A 15,550-nucleotide genomic window follows, 5' to 3' on the forward strand; every position below is an offset into this window, starting at 1 on the left:
TGAACCAAACAGAGAGAAGACAAGGGGTAAAGCAGGTGGGAGACCCAACTGTCCCTTTTGTCAATGATGAGGCTTTATTGGAGAAGGTGATTTGTATCATCAAGTGAGAGGATGACCTAAGACTAAACTCCAGAATTAGATAGCCTTACGTGCCCAGTCATGGGCAGTGCTGGACCATGGCAGACTTCTACTACAGGAGCGGGGCCTCCTGCCCTAAACTCACAGCAGAGGAGGGCAGAGCAGAATGTGGGCTCAGAGGGATGGAGATGGAATGATCTCACCCAGTTCTTCCTTCCAGATTCACCAAGGAATTTAAGTTACTCCTTCTCAATGTGGAAGGAGAGGGACTAGTAGTGTTCTAACAGCACAACTCCCTCCATGTGGAAAGAAACACCAGGAGAAGGGAAGAAGCTGTCTTCATTCCAACTGGGATCAAAAGAGCCAGAGAAATCCAGAAGCCTCATTAGAGTCAGGGTTTTCTGAATGCCCACCACTGTTCATCTTCTCTACCTTCCTTCCTGTCCCCTCCACTTAAGCAAAGGAACACATGCAGGGCCCTGCTCACTCTGGAGGCCATGCTTCTAGATTTTCTAGAAGGTCCCCATTTCAAATTAAAAAATTTATCCCAGTGGTAGATCATACACACTTTTCAGCTCAGAAAAGTTGATCACCATTCTGCTAACCTATTCTAGATGCCCAAAGGCGTCTTCATTACTATTCAGGGCCCCAAAGTTACTCCCAATCTCTGGACGAACCCTGCCTATTTTCCTGTTGTGCACAGAGTGACTAGCCCTGCCTCCCAAATGCACCCTGGGATTCACTCCAAGAGATTGTCCCAAATGGTGGTGGTGATGGGTGAAAGAGAGGCCATCATGGGTTGGTCTCTGAGGGGCCAGCAGGTGTAACTGTGTGTGTGTGGCTGAGTTTAAGGTGTAGCAGGGAGTAGGGGCCTGTGGGTCTGCAGAAAAGAGGAGCATGTCCCATCTGAAGACATTCAAATTCATATATTTTAAAGATATTATGCTGGCCAAACCAAATGAATCTACAGCCAGATTCTGCCCTGTGGTTGGACCATCAGTTGGGGAGGGATGGAGTGGAGGAATTGGAACTGGGAGACGGAGGTTCGCTGTCAGGAAGGACATTCTGACTCAGGGCCTCATCATGGAATTGTAAAGCAATGGGCCGTGGGAGCCAGGAGTTTTTGGTTTTCAGAAGACGTGGGCTGGTGCCTGAGCACTCAGAAGCTGAAGACCCAGATCAGCCTTGTCATCAGGGGAGTGTGAGGCTGAAACTTAATGACATTGCTTGGGCAGAGTAGACTTGAGCAGAGCAGAAGCCTCTTCAGGGCAGCCTCAGGGGGTCCTGTGGCTGCTGGGCAGAGAGTTAGGGGGCCGTAGTGTGGGATTGGGTCAAGAGAGCCTCAGACCAGTTTTCATTAGAGCTTGTGAATCTGGATCTTTTCGAACACCATTGCTTTCTTTCATGGCCTCCTTGAGATGCATCACGCAGGCACATAAGCTATAAATGGGGCTCTGGGATGGGGAGGACCTGAGATATGTCTAGAGAGGTGGTTGGGGGAATCTTGGTTTCCCTCAGGTGGTGGTCAGGGCCTTATTTATGTCCCTTTCCTGCCCCCTGCCTTCTCCCGCATATCTTCCCCCCCACCCTTCTCTGCCTCTTCCCCTACTCTTCCCACATCCCCCCTGCAACTGTTAGGTGATAGAGTTGGATTAGTTCATCCTTAAGATATTTTACACTTCCTTCTTCTGGCCATACTCTAGGAGAGGACTGATAACTCAGTGTATGGTCCTTGGGCAGGTTCCTTCACCCACCTCGAGTCCAAAAGGGGGCGCAGTAATACCTGCTCCGTCCTGAGGATGAAATGGAGTAAGGAAGGAAGATGAGCATGCCTGGTTCCTGACAGGCACTGGGGAAGGCTGGCTTCGTCGATGCCTCCATTTTGTCCCTTTGTGTCCCTCTCTACTTTCCCATTAGTTTGCTTCCTTCCCCTCTTCCTTTTCTCTCTCCATCCTTCCTATCTTTATCCTCACCCCTCCTCGTCTCTCTCTGTCTCAACAATGACATGTAAGTGCTGGGCCCGAGTCTGGGGCTGAGTTGGGGCTTTTGAGCAGAGGTCAACATGAGAGGGCCAGCTGGTAGGAGGGTTCCCGTGGCTTCCTGCCTACCACACGGATGGGGAGTGGAGGGTTTCAGTGCAAAATTCTAGGAGTAGTCTTGCTGATTCTATTTCTTCCCCCCCTTCTTCCCTTCTCCCCCCGCAGAAAAGGAGGCAAGGCCGAATCATGTTTGATACTATGGACTTTGTTGCAGAGGAGGTATGCATAACTCTGACCTTGCTGCTGGGAATTTTCTTTCTGCATCAGGCCTGGAAAAGGCACTGGGCTGGGTATCAGGACAGGTGGGTCCAATCTGGATTTCCGCCCAACCCATTGTATCATTCTGAACTAGCCACTTAATTTTACCATCTATGAAATAGACGATCTCAGTGACCCAAGATTCCAGTCCCGACATTCTGAGACTATGAGCACCCTTGAACCCATTTGTCACCTTAGAGCTGAGCAGAACCAGCAGGGAGAGCTCCTGTACTTAGACCCGTGGACAAGGAACAAAAGGCAAAGTAGAGGCTGTAAGAGCTCCAGACACAGGAGAAATAATCAGGGTGGTGGGGAGAGCCCTGGCCTGTGTGTGAATTCTGTCTCGGCCTCAAGCCCTCTGAGAGACACTGGGTACACCAACCCCCCCTCCCTACCCCGACTGTCAGATGGCTATTCTGGCAAGGGAATGCTTCATATCTGGGTGAGACTTTGGACTGTGTGACTTGTTTTCTGAATTTCAAGAATTGTTATTTTCCCAGCTTCTCACTAAGTCTTGGATACTAAATTAAAACTTAATTTAAAAATTTTTAAAGATTTTATTTATTTTTGTGAGAGAGAGAGAAAGAGAGAGAGAGAGAGAGCTAGCACAAACAGGGGCAGGGGGAAGATAGAGGGAGAAGCAGGCTCTCCACTGGGCAGGGAGCCCAATGTGGGACTCATCCCAGGACCCTGGGATCATGACCTGAGCTGAAGGCAGACACTTAACTGACCCAGCTATCCAGGCGCCCCAAAATTTAATTTAAATTTTAAAGGGATCTACCTATTACAGGAAAGATTTGAAGTTCTTACCAGCTCTAAGTTTAGATCTGTGTCTGGTTGTGGGGATTCTAGGTGGTGTAACTTCCCTTAAGGAGCTAAGTAAGAGTTAAAGTGAGGAAAGTTACCTGGGAAGTTAAATAACAGAGTTAGTTCTGTGGGAATCCAGAGAAGAGAGTTTCTAAGGGTTGGGGGATGGTGAGAGAGATTTCCTAAAAGAATTAGGGCCCCTAGTGGGCCTGGAGAATCAGTTTTATTCATAGAAACCAGAGTCATCTGTGTTTTGTCCTAAATGGACCCTGTCATAGAAATCTCAATGGGTTATTGATAGCAAGAGAGGGTTAGGAAGGAAGAAGATTGGATTTAGATCTTAAAAATGGCCAACACAGGGCACCTGTGGCTCAACTGGTTGAACATCTGACTTGATCTTAGTTCAGATCTTCATCTCAGGATCATGAGTTCAAGCCCCATGTTGGGCTCCACACTGGGGATAGAGGCCTACTTAATTTAAAAAAAAAAAAAAAAAAAAAGATCAATGCTTCCATAGTTCCAGGCTGAGAGCCAGGCCCATTATAAACCCCTTACATGTATTAGCTCTACTATTTATACATTCAGGTTCTGCTGCTCTCAGATAGGGAAACTGAGGCTCAGGGAAACGTGACTTGTCCCAGGACACACAACTAGGAAGGAGCAGGCCAAGTTTCAAACCCAGGTACCTGGCACTAGAGCCTATGCATTATTGTTTTTTTAATTTTTAAAAATTTTAAAGGTTTTATTTATCTATTTGAGAGAGAGAGAGCACCAATGGGGGGAAGGGCAGAGGGAGAAGCAGACTCTCTGCTGGGCAGGAAGCCTGATTTGGGGCTCAGTCCCAGGACCCAAGGATCATGACCTGAGCTGAAGGCAGATGCTTAACCGACTGGGCCACCCAGACATCCAGCACCTGTGTGTTATTAATCACTGAGCAACACTGCCCCTCTGAGGGGACATGCAAGGCTTTAGAACTGTTGTCCAGAATTTCTCATGTCCCACTTCTTTTTTGCTTCTGTGAGAACTACTGTTATGTGAAATTAGCCAGCATTCATTCATTCTTTCCATAAATTTTTATTTTGTTGAGTGCCCATTACATGTGAGATGTTATTCTAGAGTGGGGTAAATAAGATAGATGAAGCCAGTATTGTGTTTTTATTGGGGCTTATATTCTAGGACACCTTTGTCCAATAGAACTTTCTGAGATAATGGAAATGTTCGATTGTGTTGTCCAATATAGTAGCCAACAGACCCATGTTGCGCTTTGTGGCTTGTGTGACTGAGGAATTTAAAATTTTTTAAGATTTTATTTGTTTATTTGACAAAGAGAGAGAGAAAGAGTACAATCAGGGGGAGCTGTAGGCAGAGGGAGAGGGAGAAGCAGGCTCCCTGCAGAATGGGGAGCCCGATGTAGGGCTCGATCCCAGGACCCTGGGATCACGACCTGAGCTGAAGGCAGACACTTAACCAACTGAGCCACCCAGGTGCCCCAGAACTTATTTTTTTTATTTAATTTAATTTAAATTTCAATAGCCACGTGTGGCTAATGGCTACCATATTGGATAGTGCAGTTCTAGAGTGAGTGAGAGAGAGAGAGAGAGAGTGTGTGTGTGTGTAGGATGGGGAAATAATAGATAATATGCACATTAACAAAAAAGAGGGGTGCCTGGGTGGCTCAGTCAATTAAGCATCTGCCTTTGGCTCAGGTCATGCTCTCAGGGTCCTGGGATGGAGTCCCATGTGGGGCTCCCTGCTCAGTGGGGAGTCTCCTTCTCCCTCTCCATCTGCGCCCCCCTTCGTGTGTGTGTGTGTGTGTGTGTGTGTGCACGCACACGTGCGCACTCTGTCTCTCAAATAAATAAGTTAATCTTTAAAAAAAGAATAAGGTCATTTCAGAAAGTATGAATTACTTGGGGAAAAGTGATTCAGAAACTACACACTGCTGGGAAGGGAGCCTACTATTTTAGGTCAAATGATCCAGTAGGGACTCCCTGAGGATGTGGTGATATAGGAGCTAAGAACTGAATGAAGAGGAGGAAGCAGCTATATCCATGTGAAAATGCAGGGGAAGAACATTCCAGGCAGAGGAAACAGCCTAAGCAAGGACTGCAGGACAGAAGTGAGCTTGGCACCTGCAAGAGATGGGTAGAATTCTAGACACTGGAGAATGAAGGAGAGAGGCAGGAAGTGAGGCAGTGGGGGGTAGGGAGGAAAGGAGTCAGACCATGTGGGTCCCCTAGGCTGGGGTACAGAGTTAAGATTTTATCCTAAGTGAGATGGGCAGCCAGTAGGCGTGTTAATAACTCAGGTACCATTTTCCCAGTAGGTGGGAGTGGGGAGTGAATGGATGGATCTGTCTGCCACTGGTCCATGAGTCTTGCTTCACCAGGACCTGGTTTCTGTAGGTTCTTTTTATTCCTTGGTCTCCTGTAGCATGCCAAGATATCGGCTGAGACAAGGGAGGTCTCCCCTGACTGCAGTGAATATATCCTGAGGGTCCCCTGGAGCCCAGGAGCCCTCTATTGTCTTGGGGGTGGTCAGTGAACAGCAAAGGCAGTATGGTCAGGAGTTGGGTATAAGGCCCTTGGCATATAGCAGATCTAGGCTATCATCCTGCCTGAGTGTCTTCATCTGTCAAATGGGAATGGTAACACTGCTTCACTTCTCAGGCTGGGCAAAGACGCAGTGAGATGGTGTGTGTAAGGTGTGTATCCTGATGCCAGGCACACAGTAAGCCCTCAGTACGTGTCAGCCACTCTTGTACGGGGAGTGGGAGAGTGTAAGAGCAGGAGTGTGGGGAATTGCCCACTGGCCCCTGGGGGAATCTGCTGGGTCTTGTGTGTCACTCTGGTTCTCTCTCCCCAGGGTCACTTCCCTCCAAAAGCCATGCAGATCACACAGAAGCTGCCTTCCTGGAGGACGGAGCCTGAGATCCAGGCCCTCTGTAACCTCCTGCAGGTCTTGGACAGCTACCGTAACTACTCAGAGCCCCTGCAGCTGCTCCTGGCCAAGGTCATGCGCTTTGAACGGTCAGTGAGGGGCACACCCCTGGGTCCTGGGCTGGGAAGAGCTGCCTGACGAGGCCATGGCCAGTCTGCTTGTGTCTCCGTGGCACCCCAGCCGTGAAAAGCTATCTGTCAGTTCACTGGAGTGCTCCTTGTTGAGCTTGTAGCACGCTTGGTCTCCTTCATTTATTGATAGTCTACCCAGGATTAAGGAGCCACTGGATCTGATGAGGCTTGGGTAGGATCCTCAGAAAGGATCTGGTCCAGTTCCCTCCTCTTTCAGATGAAGAAGCAGAGGCTCAGAGGGGTAGAATGTCTCATATTCTGTCACCCAAGTCATGAGAGGTAGAGCTGAGACTCACATCCACACCCTAAAAGCCACAGTGGGTCACAGGTGATTGTACCATGTACAGATAGGAACTAGGGCAAGGGTCTGTGAACTTGGATAAGAAAAAGTTTGATTTCTTTAACATCTAACCAAAATTTATCATTTCCTTGAATCGCAAATGTAGGTAACGAACCACGACAGTGTTAGCTATTCCTGTGACTTTTTCACCAAAAGAAATCACCAAGAACACACACACATGTTGTTGCAGATTTCTCAAAAAATAATTTATATTCATCACATCTTTGAAATTATGGTAGTAATTAGATCTGCTGCTAGATTTTGTTATTCTGTGCCTTAATAAAGATGCACATATATTGCTAGACAACAATTGGGTTTTATTATTTTTTGTAAGACTTATTTGAGAGATAGCGCATGAGCGTGAGGGGTCATGGGGGGAAGGGGCAGAGGGAGAGACTCTGAAGCAGGCTCCCCTGCTGAGCTCAGAGCCCATTCAGAGCTCAGTCTCACAATCCTGAGAACATGACCTGAGCCAAAATCATGAGTCAGACTCTTAACTGACTGAGCCACCCAGGTGCCCCCACAATTTGGGTTTTAAAAGGCAATTATCAACTGTTTCTGCTGTATTTTATTTATATATATACTTATTTATTTAAAAAACATTTTTTAAAGATTTTTATTTATTTGAGAGAGAGTACAAGTAGGGGGAGCAGCAGAGGGAGAGGGAGAAGCAGGCTCCCTGCTGAGCAGGGAGCCCCATGCAGGGCTCGATCCCAGGACTCCGAGATCATGACCTGAGTGGAAGGCAGACGCTTAACTGACTGAGCCACCCAGGCGCCCCTGTTTTATATATTTAAAATATTAGTCTGTGAAGGCTTCACCAGATTGTCCAAGGGTCCATGACACAAAAGGCACCATATAAATACATTGTACTAGAGAAATGTAAGTGGCGTCCTTTTCTTGAACATTTCAGTGGCTTAAGAGAAGCAGCCTAGCAGAAATATTTGAGGTAAGGCCTGTCTTGAAAATGGAGGCTGTAAGGACACTATAGGTCTATGTCCTGATATCTTCCTTCACGGAGGTCCCAGGTCACATAATCACAACTAGCACTAGATTAAGGCCTGTTACGACCTGTGTAGGCTCTGTTTATAGGCAGTGAGCCCGGGAGATGAGGGAACCCTCCATCTGGTGTGGCCAAAGGAGACTTACAAAAGAGGTGACATTGGAGTAGGTATATTTGACAAGTGGAGGTTTGGGCAAGAACACGCCAGGCAGAGGGAACCATCTGCTTTGTGTCCAGCCCAGGAAAGAAGAGCAAGTCACCGTGGTCTTAAAGTAAGATTCCACAGCAGGCAGAATGGTGTCATGCAAAGAAAAAGAATCATTGAGGTAGAAGCTCTGGAATGTGACGGAGCATCTGCCACTCTGAGGTGTGACCTCAGGCAAGCCACTTAACCTTGCTGAGCTTCAGAATCCTCATTACTGATACAGATTTTATGGGTTTGTGTGAAGATGAAGAGGTGGTGATTTTTAAAGCCCTGTTCAGCTAGTTGATTATTTCTGGGACTGGAAATGAGCAGATTAGACAGGATTCTTTCAGTCACAAGGTACAGAAAAACCTACCTGGGCCAGGGGTGGTCTATATATCTGAAAAGTCCTAAAAAGTCCTAGAATAGTTCTCCAGCTTCTGGCTCAGTCCATTCTCATAAACCACTTTCTCCGCCAAACCTCCTCTCTCTTGGCAGCAAGATGACGGACTTTCTGAGAGTCAAGAATTAAAGTGTTTCCCCCAAAGTAAAGTCAGGGTGCGGCTGGTGGGAAGGGTGACCCGACACCTGGCAGCAAAGCCACAGATGTCTGCTCTAGGAGATTTGGGGTCTAGTGCTGACTCAAGTGTGACTCATTGTGTGCCTTCAGCAAGCCTGGGGCCTGGGGCTCCTTAGGTACCACCTAATGGTTTCTGCAGCTCCAGGAGTCTGGGCTTGGATGAGCACTAGTTGTGCTCCCCAAAGCCTCATTTTCCAGCTGAATATTCTCCCATCTAGTCATTGTCAAAGAGGCCATCTCCTCTTTCTAGACTTTTGTGCTCCCCATTACCTTCTGGGTAAAACCTAAAGTTAGCCCAGTGTCTGAAGTGTCTTATGATTTGAACTAGCCAAATTTCTCTCCCACTGGCTCCCCTGACCTCCCTGTTTTCCATTTGCCTTTCTAATGGAGCTCACTGTTATTCATTTGAAGACACCATGCTTTCAGCCACCTCTGTGCCTGTGGACGTGGTGGTCCCTCTGCCTGGAACATTCTTCCATCTCTCTGTCTACCTGGAAGACTCCAGACAGTATCCTGCAGCCTGCTCAGGCTTTGCTAAGCTGGGTTAAGTGCCACTGCTCCGTGCTTCTGAATTCACCTGTGCTCACCTCTCTTAAAGCACTTTTAAACCTTATTTAGCTTCTGAACTTGACCATAATTTTCAGGACAAAATCTGTCCTTTCTAACTTTGCCTGATAGACATAGTTGGTATTTATTTAACTTACCGAATGAAGGAAGAAAATGAATGAATATTGAAAGAAGTAGAATCTGAACTTATATTTGAAATGCAGAAATCTTCCCCCTGGGAGCTTAAGAACTAACTCCCAGTTTGCTCTGGACCTGGGCACCTCTACCCTAATGGTTCCTGATTGTATAGTGAGTTCTTGAGGATTAGAAGACCATTTACCTATTTTTTTTTTAGGCACCTTCGTCTGTATTTTACAGACAAGAGACCCTGAGGGTCAGAGAGAGAATATGAGTGTCCAGTGCTGTGCAGCTCAGGGCAGAATCAGGACTGGGATCCTGGTCTCCATCATTTAGCTACTCAGCCATTACTTTCAGGATTTGGTCATTCATTTATTCAGCTGCTGCTCACTGAGCATGTCCCGTGTGCTGGAGCAGACAAAGGCTCTGCTCTCAGAAAGCTTCAGTCTGATGGAGGCGGGCAACTCCGTGGCTGTTAGTGAAGCAGTCAAGCTTGATGGGGCTGGGGCTGGGCTGTTGCGAGGTCCCTTCTGGTCCCAGTCTGTGTCTTCCTGCCCTAAAGAGAAGAGCACCACAGTGCAGTGCTCCTCACAGCATGGGCCAGGCTCCCTGCTGCTTCCAGACCTACTGGCCTTGGTCTCTTCTCAGGTTTGGGCGCAGGCGCGTGATTGTCAAGAAGGGACAGAGGGGCAACAGCTTTTATTTCATCTACCTGGGCACGGTCGCGGTGACTGAGGATGACGATGGCAGCAGCGCCTTCCTGGACACCCACCCCACATTGTTGCACAAGGGCGACTGTTTTGGGGTAAGCACGGGTGGGGCAGGCATGGAGGCGCGACAGGACTCCAGCCAGAACAGCTGGGCCCAGTCCTGCCTTCTCCTGTGTTTAAGTCCCTGCCCTATTGTGGATCCCAGCACCCTTTCCTGTCACAGGCCAATCGACTGGACCAGCTGATGTCCAAGGATGGTTCCTCCATCTGTGATGTTTGAGGAACATGAGGAACATGTTCCCTGTATAACCCCCACAGAGGCACAGTGACCCCTCCGAGAGGCCCCTCTGGCTTCCCCTTTCTGGTCTGGTCAAGCCTGTTGCCTCTTTTCTTCCACAAGCAGCATATTAAGAGGGAGGGGATGGGCCCCCAGGAGTGGGGAATGAACAGGAGCGCAGGGCCAGCTGGGGAGTCTGCAGTCTGGGGAGTAGAGATTTCTGGGGGCTGATGGAAGCAGGAAAGAGTTGGGCAAGGCTGCGAGGAGAAAGCAAGAGGTAGCATCTCACTTGCTTTTGCCTGTGTCAACCCAACAGGAACTGGGCATTCTGACTCCTTCACTAAGGAGGGCCACTGTGGTCTGTATGGAAGAAACAGAATTCCTCGTTGTCGACAGGGAAGATTTCCTTGAGAATAAGCTGGACCAGGAATTCCAAAAGGATGCTCAGGATCGATTTGAATTTTTTAGGTACCTCCATCATCAGCCAACATGTCCCCCCCTGTGTGTTTATTAGGTACCTAACTGTGGTAGGCCCAGTGGGAGACAGGAGGTTCTGTTCTCTCCCAGAATGCTCTTGAGACAGGAGACACCTCCCACCCACCTTCTCCATCTGGCAAACTCCTGCTAGACCCTTAGGTCTCAGCTCAAACATCCCTTCCTTGTGGGATGGTACTAATAGAATAGCTTACGTGTACTCAGCCCTTTGTCCCAGGTCTTTTAACTTCTCTCATTCAATCCTGTGGCATTGTTTCTCTTGCTCTGTCTAGTTTACAAGTAAGGAAACCAAGCTTTGGTGTTGGGGGGGGTGATGTACTCAGAATGTTCAATTCAGAAATCTCTGGGCTTTACCACCCCACCTCACTAACCAAGCCCATCACTCCAGAATAGAGGAGAGTGCCCCCCCAATACTTCTATTCTACCCCGTGTTCCTTTTTTTTTTTTTTTTAAAGATTTTATTTATTTATTTGACAGAGAAACAGCAAGAGAGGGAACACAACCAAGGGGAGTGGGAGAGGGAGAAGCAGACTTCCTGCAGAGCAAGGAGCCTGATGTCAGGCTTGATCCCAGGACCCTGGGATCATGACCCAAGCCCAAGACAGATGCTTAACAACTGAGCCACCCAGGCACCCCATACCCCATGTTTCTTTGAAGTCCCAACCAAAGTGTGATTTTCTTTTTTGAAAGTTTTATTTGTTTGACAGAGATCACAAGTAGACAGAGGAGACGAGGCAGAGAAGGGTGGGTGAGGGAAGCCAGCCCCCTGCCGAGCAGAGAGCCTGATGAGGGGCTCCATCCCATGACCCTGAGATCATGACCTGAGCCGAAGGCAGAGGCTTAACCCATTGAGCCACCCGGGCACCCCCAAACTGTGATTCTTGATTACATAATACCTCCTGTAAAGTTTATTAGACATCAGGCAGGAAGCACGTATGGTTGTGAGGGCAGGGCAGCCCTTTCGCCATGGTAATCCCCACGCTGTCGTCTCGCCAGGCACGCACAGGTGCTCGTTGTATCCCTTCTAGTTACTCCCCTTTAGGAAAAGAATGGACATCAGATGAAGTGTGTGCCCCAGCCCTGAAAATACAGGCTGTGGGGCTGTGCAGTTCCAGAGCAGTGCGGGGTACAGAGGGCCACCCTGTAGGGTAGGGGGAGAGTGGAGAAAGGAAGAGCTGTAAGAGGGACTAGGGCTTTCGAAGGGAGGACTTAGCCCTGCAGGGAGAGGAGCACTTCCTGTTTTCATACCGTGGAAAAATGGGGCTGAGCTGCAATCTCAGCTCTTGGGTTTATCAACCATGTCACCCTAGATGGGTCACCTCCCTTCTCTGAGTTGAGTCTCCTGCTCTGTAAAATGGGGATAATGATTCATCTCTCTCCCAAATCTTTGTAAAGATTGAATGAGATGATCATGGGAAGTAGGGGCCCAGTGGTGTTGCCTCTGTGGAGATCCTGCTTTTTCTTCCCGTGTCTCCAGACCCTTCTCCTTTGGACGTGGCACCGACCTTGTTCCCCCTTGGTGCCCTGGATGAGCTCAGTGTCCTGAGTCACCCAAGTTCCGAGCTCGTGATCTGTGGGAGCTGAAAAATTTGAGATGGTTGTTAGCAACCCTATGGGGCTGCACGTGAGGGACAGCAAGCCACTGAGTGGTGGTGCATGAGCTCGGAGTGGGGGCAGGGTGGTGGCACTGCAGGGTGGGCCTTCAGTCAGAGGGAACAAAGGCAAAGAGAGGGGAGTCCAGATGTCCCCCATTCATTAGGCACAGGCCCAAGTCTTTGAAACTAACAGGCTGGAGGAGGCTGGAGTGAGTTGCCCAAACCAAAGGGAGGGGGAGGGCTGCTGGGCTGGGGGCCAGAATAGTAGGTGAGCTGAAGTGAGGCACTCTGGGAGTTGCCTAATGAGCACTAGATTGGGGGATGGGGCCAGAAAGGAGCCCCTGGAGGGCAGAGTGGAAGTGAGAGGGGACAGCACTGGACTGGGGAGCAGTAGAGGGAAGAGCTGGAGAGGGTGCCACAGGCCAGGTGAGGCGACTGGAGGGCAAGTAAAATCCTCCACATCAGGCATTTTCAAGAGCAAGATGACACATTCCCTTTCTGGAAATTGCTGAGAGCTGGGCACTTTCTGGGATGGAGGGTGATGAATTCTTTTTTTTTTTTTTAAGATTTTATTTATTTATTTGACAGACAGACATCACAAGCAGGCAGAGAGACAGGCAGAGAGAGAGGGGGGAAGCAGGCTTCCCGCTGAGCAGAGAGCCCAATTCGGGGCTTGATCCCAGGACCCTAAGATCATGACCTGAGCGGAAGGCAAAGGCTTAACCCACTGAGCCACCCAGGTGCCCCGAGGTTGATGAATTCTAATGGGATTTTCCCCTCAGGAAGATGGATCTGTTTGAGTCATTGTCTGACGAGAAGCTCTGGAAGCTTGTAGCCCTGGGGAAGGTGGAGAAGTTCTCTTATGGGCAGCTGATCTCAAAAGATTTCATGGAATTGTCCTCCATCATGTTTATCAGCAAGGTGAGAGGCCTGGGATGGGGTTGGGGGGGTGGAAGCTGTGGAGGCATGCCTAGTATAATGTCCTGTGGCCACACAGGCGGGGCTGAGCCCTGTTCTGAAGCACTCCCCTTTTCTGAGAGTCCATGTACCAGCTGTAAAAGACGTACCACGGAGTTTGGCCTCCCTCCCTCTGAGGTTCTGTGACTTTGAGATACACCGTTAATTAGAAAGAGGGACACAGGGGTACCCCCTCCTTGAGCTCATCATGTATAGGCTTATTTACTTACAGATATTTAAATTACACATTTGGGCCTTGAATCTTAATGATGCCAGATCAGTTTTTAAAATTATAATCTTTAGGGGCGCCTGGGTGGCTCAGTTGGTTAAACTTCTGCCTTCAGCTCAGATCATGATCTCAGGGTCCTGGGATTGAGCCCTGAGTCGGGTTCCCTGCTTGGTGGGGAGTCTGCTTCTCCCTCTCTCTCTGCTCATCCCCCTGCTTGTGCTCTGACCCTCTCTCAAATAAATAAATGTAATCTTTTAAAAAATATGATCTCTAAATTATAGATGTGATATGACCACATTATAAGACATAGTTCTGGAAAGAGGGAAGAAATCACCCATGAGCTCATCACCTCAGAAAAGGTTTTCAGTGGTGGAATTGCTTGGGCAGCTAGGTGGCTCAGTTGGTTGGGTGTTTGCCTTTGGCTTAGGTCATGATCTCATGGTCCTGGGATCGAGTTCTGCATCAGGCTCCTTGCTCAGCGGGGAGTCTGCTTCTCCCTCTGCCACTTCTTCTGCTTGTATTCATGCACTCACTCTCTCAAAAATGAATAAATAAAAAAAAATCTTTAAAAAAAAGTGGATTTGCTTGGTATCAACGTGTTACGGATTTTGGAACAAGTTGCTGTACAGAAGGATCCACTGTATCGAGCTTCCAGCAGTATGCACCTTTGCCAGCACCACACGCCTCTGCTGGGCTCTCCTGTCATTCCTTCAAAACTTTCCTAATTTCATAGATGGCAACTGCTACCTCACTGAGGATTTAATTTACATTTTTCCTCATTACTAGTGAGACTCATCATGTTTGTCTACTATCCAAATTTCATCTTTTGTGAATTGCTTTATGTCCTGTGCCAATTTCTCTGTTGGTTGATAATGAAAACAGAGTCTGACATTTATTGAGTGCTTACCCTGTCCCAGGCTGTGTGCTCCATGTGCTTTGTGTCATTTCAGCCCAGTGTAGGCCAGTACTGCTGTTATTCCCATTTGACAGAGGTGGAGACAGAGGCACAGGAAGGTTAAGTGGCTTGTCCAAGGTCACACAGTTGATGAGGGGCAGTGGCCGGGTTCAACCCAGGTCTGTATGACTCCAAAGCTCTTCTCAGGGGCTGGGATTTGCAATTTGAGTTGACCTGTCTGTCAGTTGTGGACTCTGCTCTACACCTGTGTAGTTTTCATGATTGTCATGAGAACCACCATGTTTTTGAGACCATTTGCTCCTGTGCCAGGGATTCTCCTAGCATTGTTAATTGTTTTTGTTTATTTTGGTTTATTTGCACCTGATTTGAAATCCAAAAGTTTCAAAAGAGTAATGTTTCCCTCTCACCTTTTCCCCCTGCCACCCAGTGTACCTCCCCAGGGACAGTCACCGTCACTGCTTTCTTCTGTGTCTGTCCTGTGGCTGTTCTTTGTATATAAAGGCAAATGCATGTATATGTTTTTTTCCTTGTTTTCATAAATGGCATCATGCTACACAGGCTGTTCTGTATTTTGCTATTTCAAGAGTATTTCTGTAGATTGTTCCATATCAGTCCATAAAGAACCCATATATATATATATGTATATATATACATATATATATATGTGTATATATATATATTTTTTAACCACTTGTGCAATGTTTTACTATATGATTGTACTTGAATTTATCTAACCAGTTCCCTACTGAGGGATTGGTGCCCCCATCTTTTGCTATTTCAAGCAGTGCTTTGGTGAACTGTGTACACAGTACCATTTACCATAAATCTTCACCACAGCTCTATCAGGAAGACATTCTTATTTCACATTTACAAATGAGGAAGTTGAAGTTAAGATACCCTAGGAAAGGTCACCCATCTAGTAAGTGGCAGAACAAGGATTCTGCCCCCAAACTTTTAGTATCTCCCATATAGCTGTTGCTCATATTAAGCCACCAAACATTTGTTGATTTTTTTCCAAGTTTGGTTCATGCTCTGGAGGGATATGAGGATGGAAAAGACTGTTTCTCTCTCCTTATATTTTTCTTCCACTAGAGTCTGAGCAGAGACAAAGTTATCCAGGCCAACTACCAAGTGATTAGTGCAAACTCTTTGAGTTTACAAGGATTTAGTAGGGAGACCTCTCTAAAGGCTGGGGGCTTTAAAGAAGGCTTCCTGGAGAAGGTGAGGAGTTGAGCCTTGAAGTGTTGGACCATTGGACAAAAGGAAAGGCAAGATTGGCTATATGCTGGAGTTGGTTTTTATTGGCCTATGAGAGCTGATTAAGATT

General features: G+C 47.8%; 1 protein-coding gene across 1 annotated transcript in view; it reads left to right on the forward strand.

Annotated features, from left to right (window-relative positions):
- CNBD2 (cyclic nucleotide binding domain containing 2) overlaps positions 1 to 15,550 on the forward strand; it is a 43,303-nt gene that overhangs the window by 3,363 nt on the left and 24,390 nt on the right. Inside the window, 5 exon segments of the mRNA XM_047744271.1 lie at positions 2,283 to 2,336; positions 6,048 to 6,211; positions 9,693 to 9,849; positions 10,348 to 10,499; positions 12,904 to 13,042. Coding sequence (XP_047600227.1) covers positions 2,283 to 2,336; positions 6,048 to 6,211; positions 9,693 to 9,849; positions 10,348 to 10,499; positions 12,904 to 13,042 — 666 coding nt within the window.

The sequence above is a fragment of the Lutra lutra genome, chromosome 9, assembly GCF_902655055.1.
Source record: "Lutra lutra chromosome 9, mLutLut1.2, whole genome shotgun sequence".
NCBI classification, from domain to species: Eukaryota; Metazoa; Chordata; class Mammalia; order Carnivora; family Mustelidae; genus Lutra; species Lutra lutra.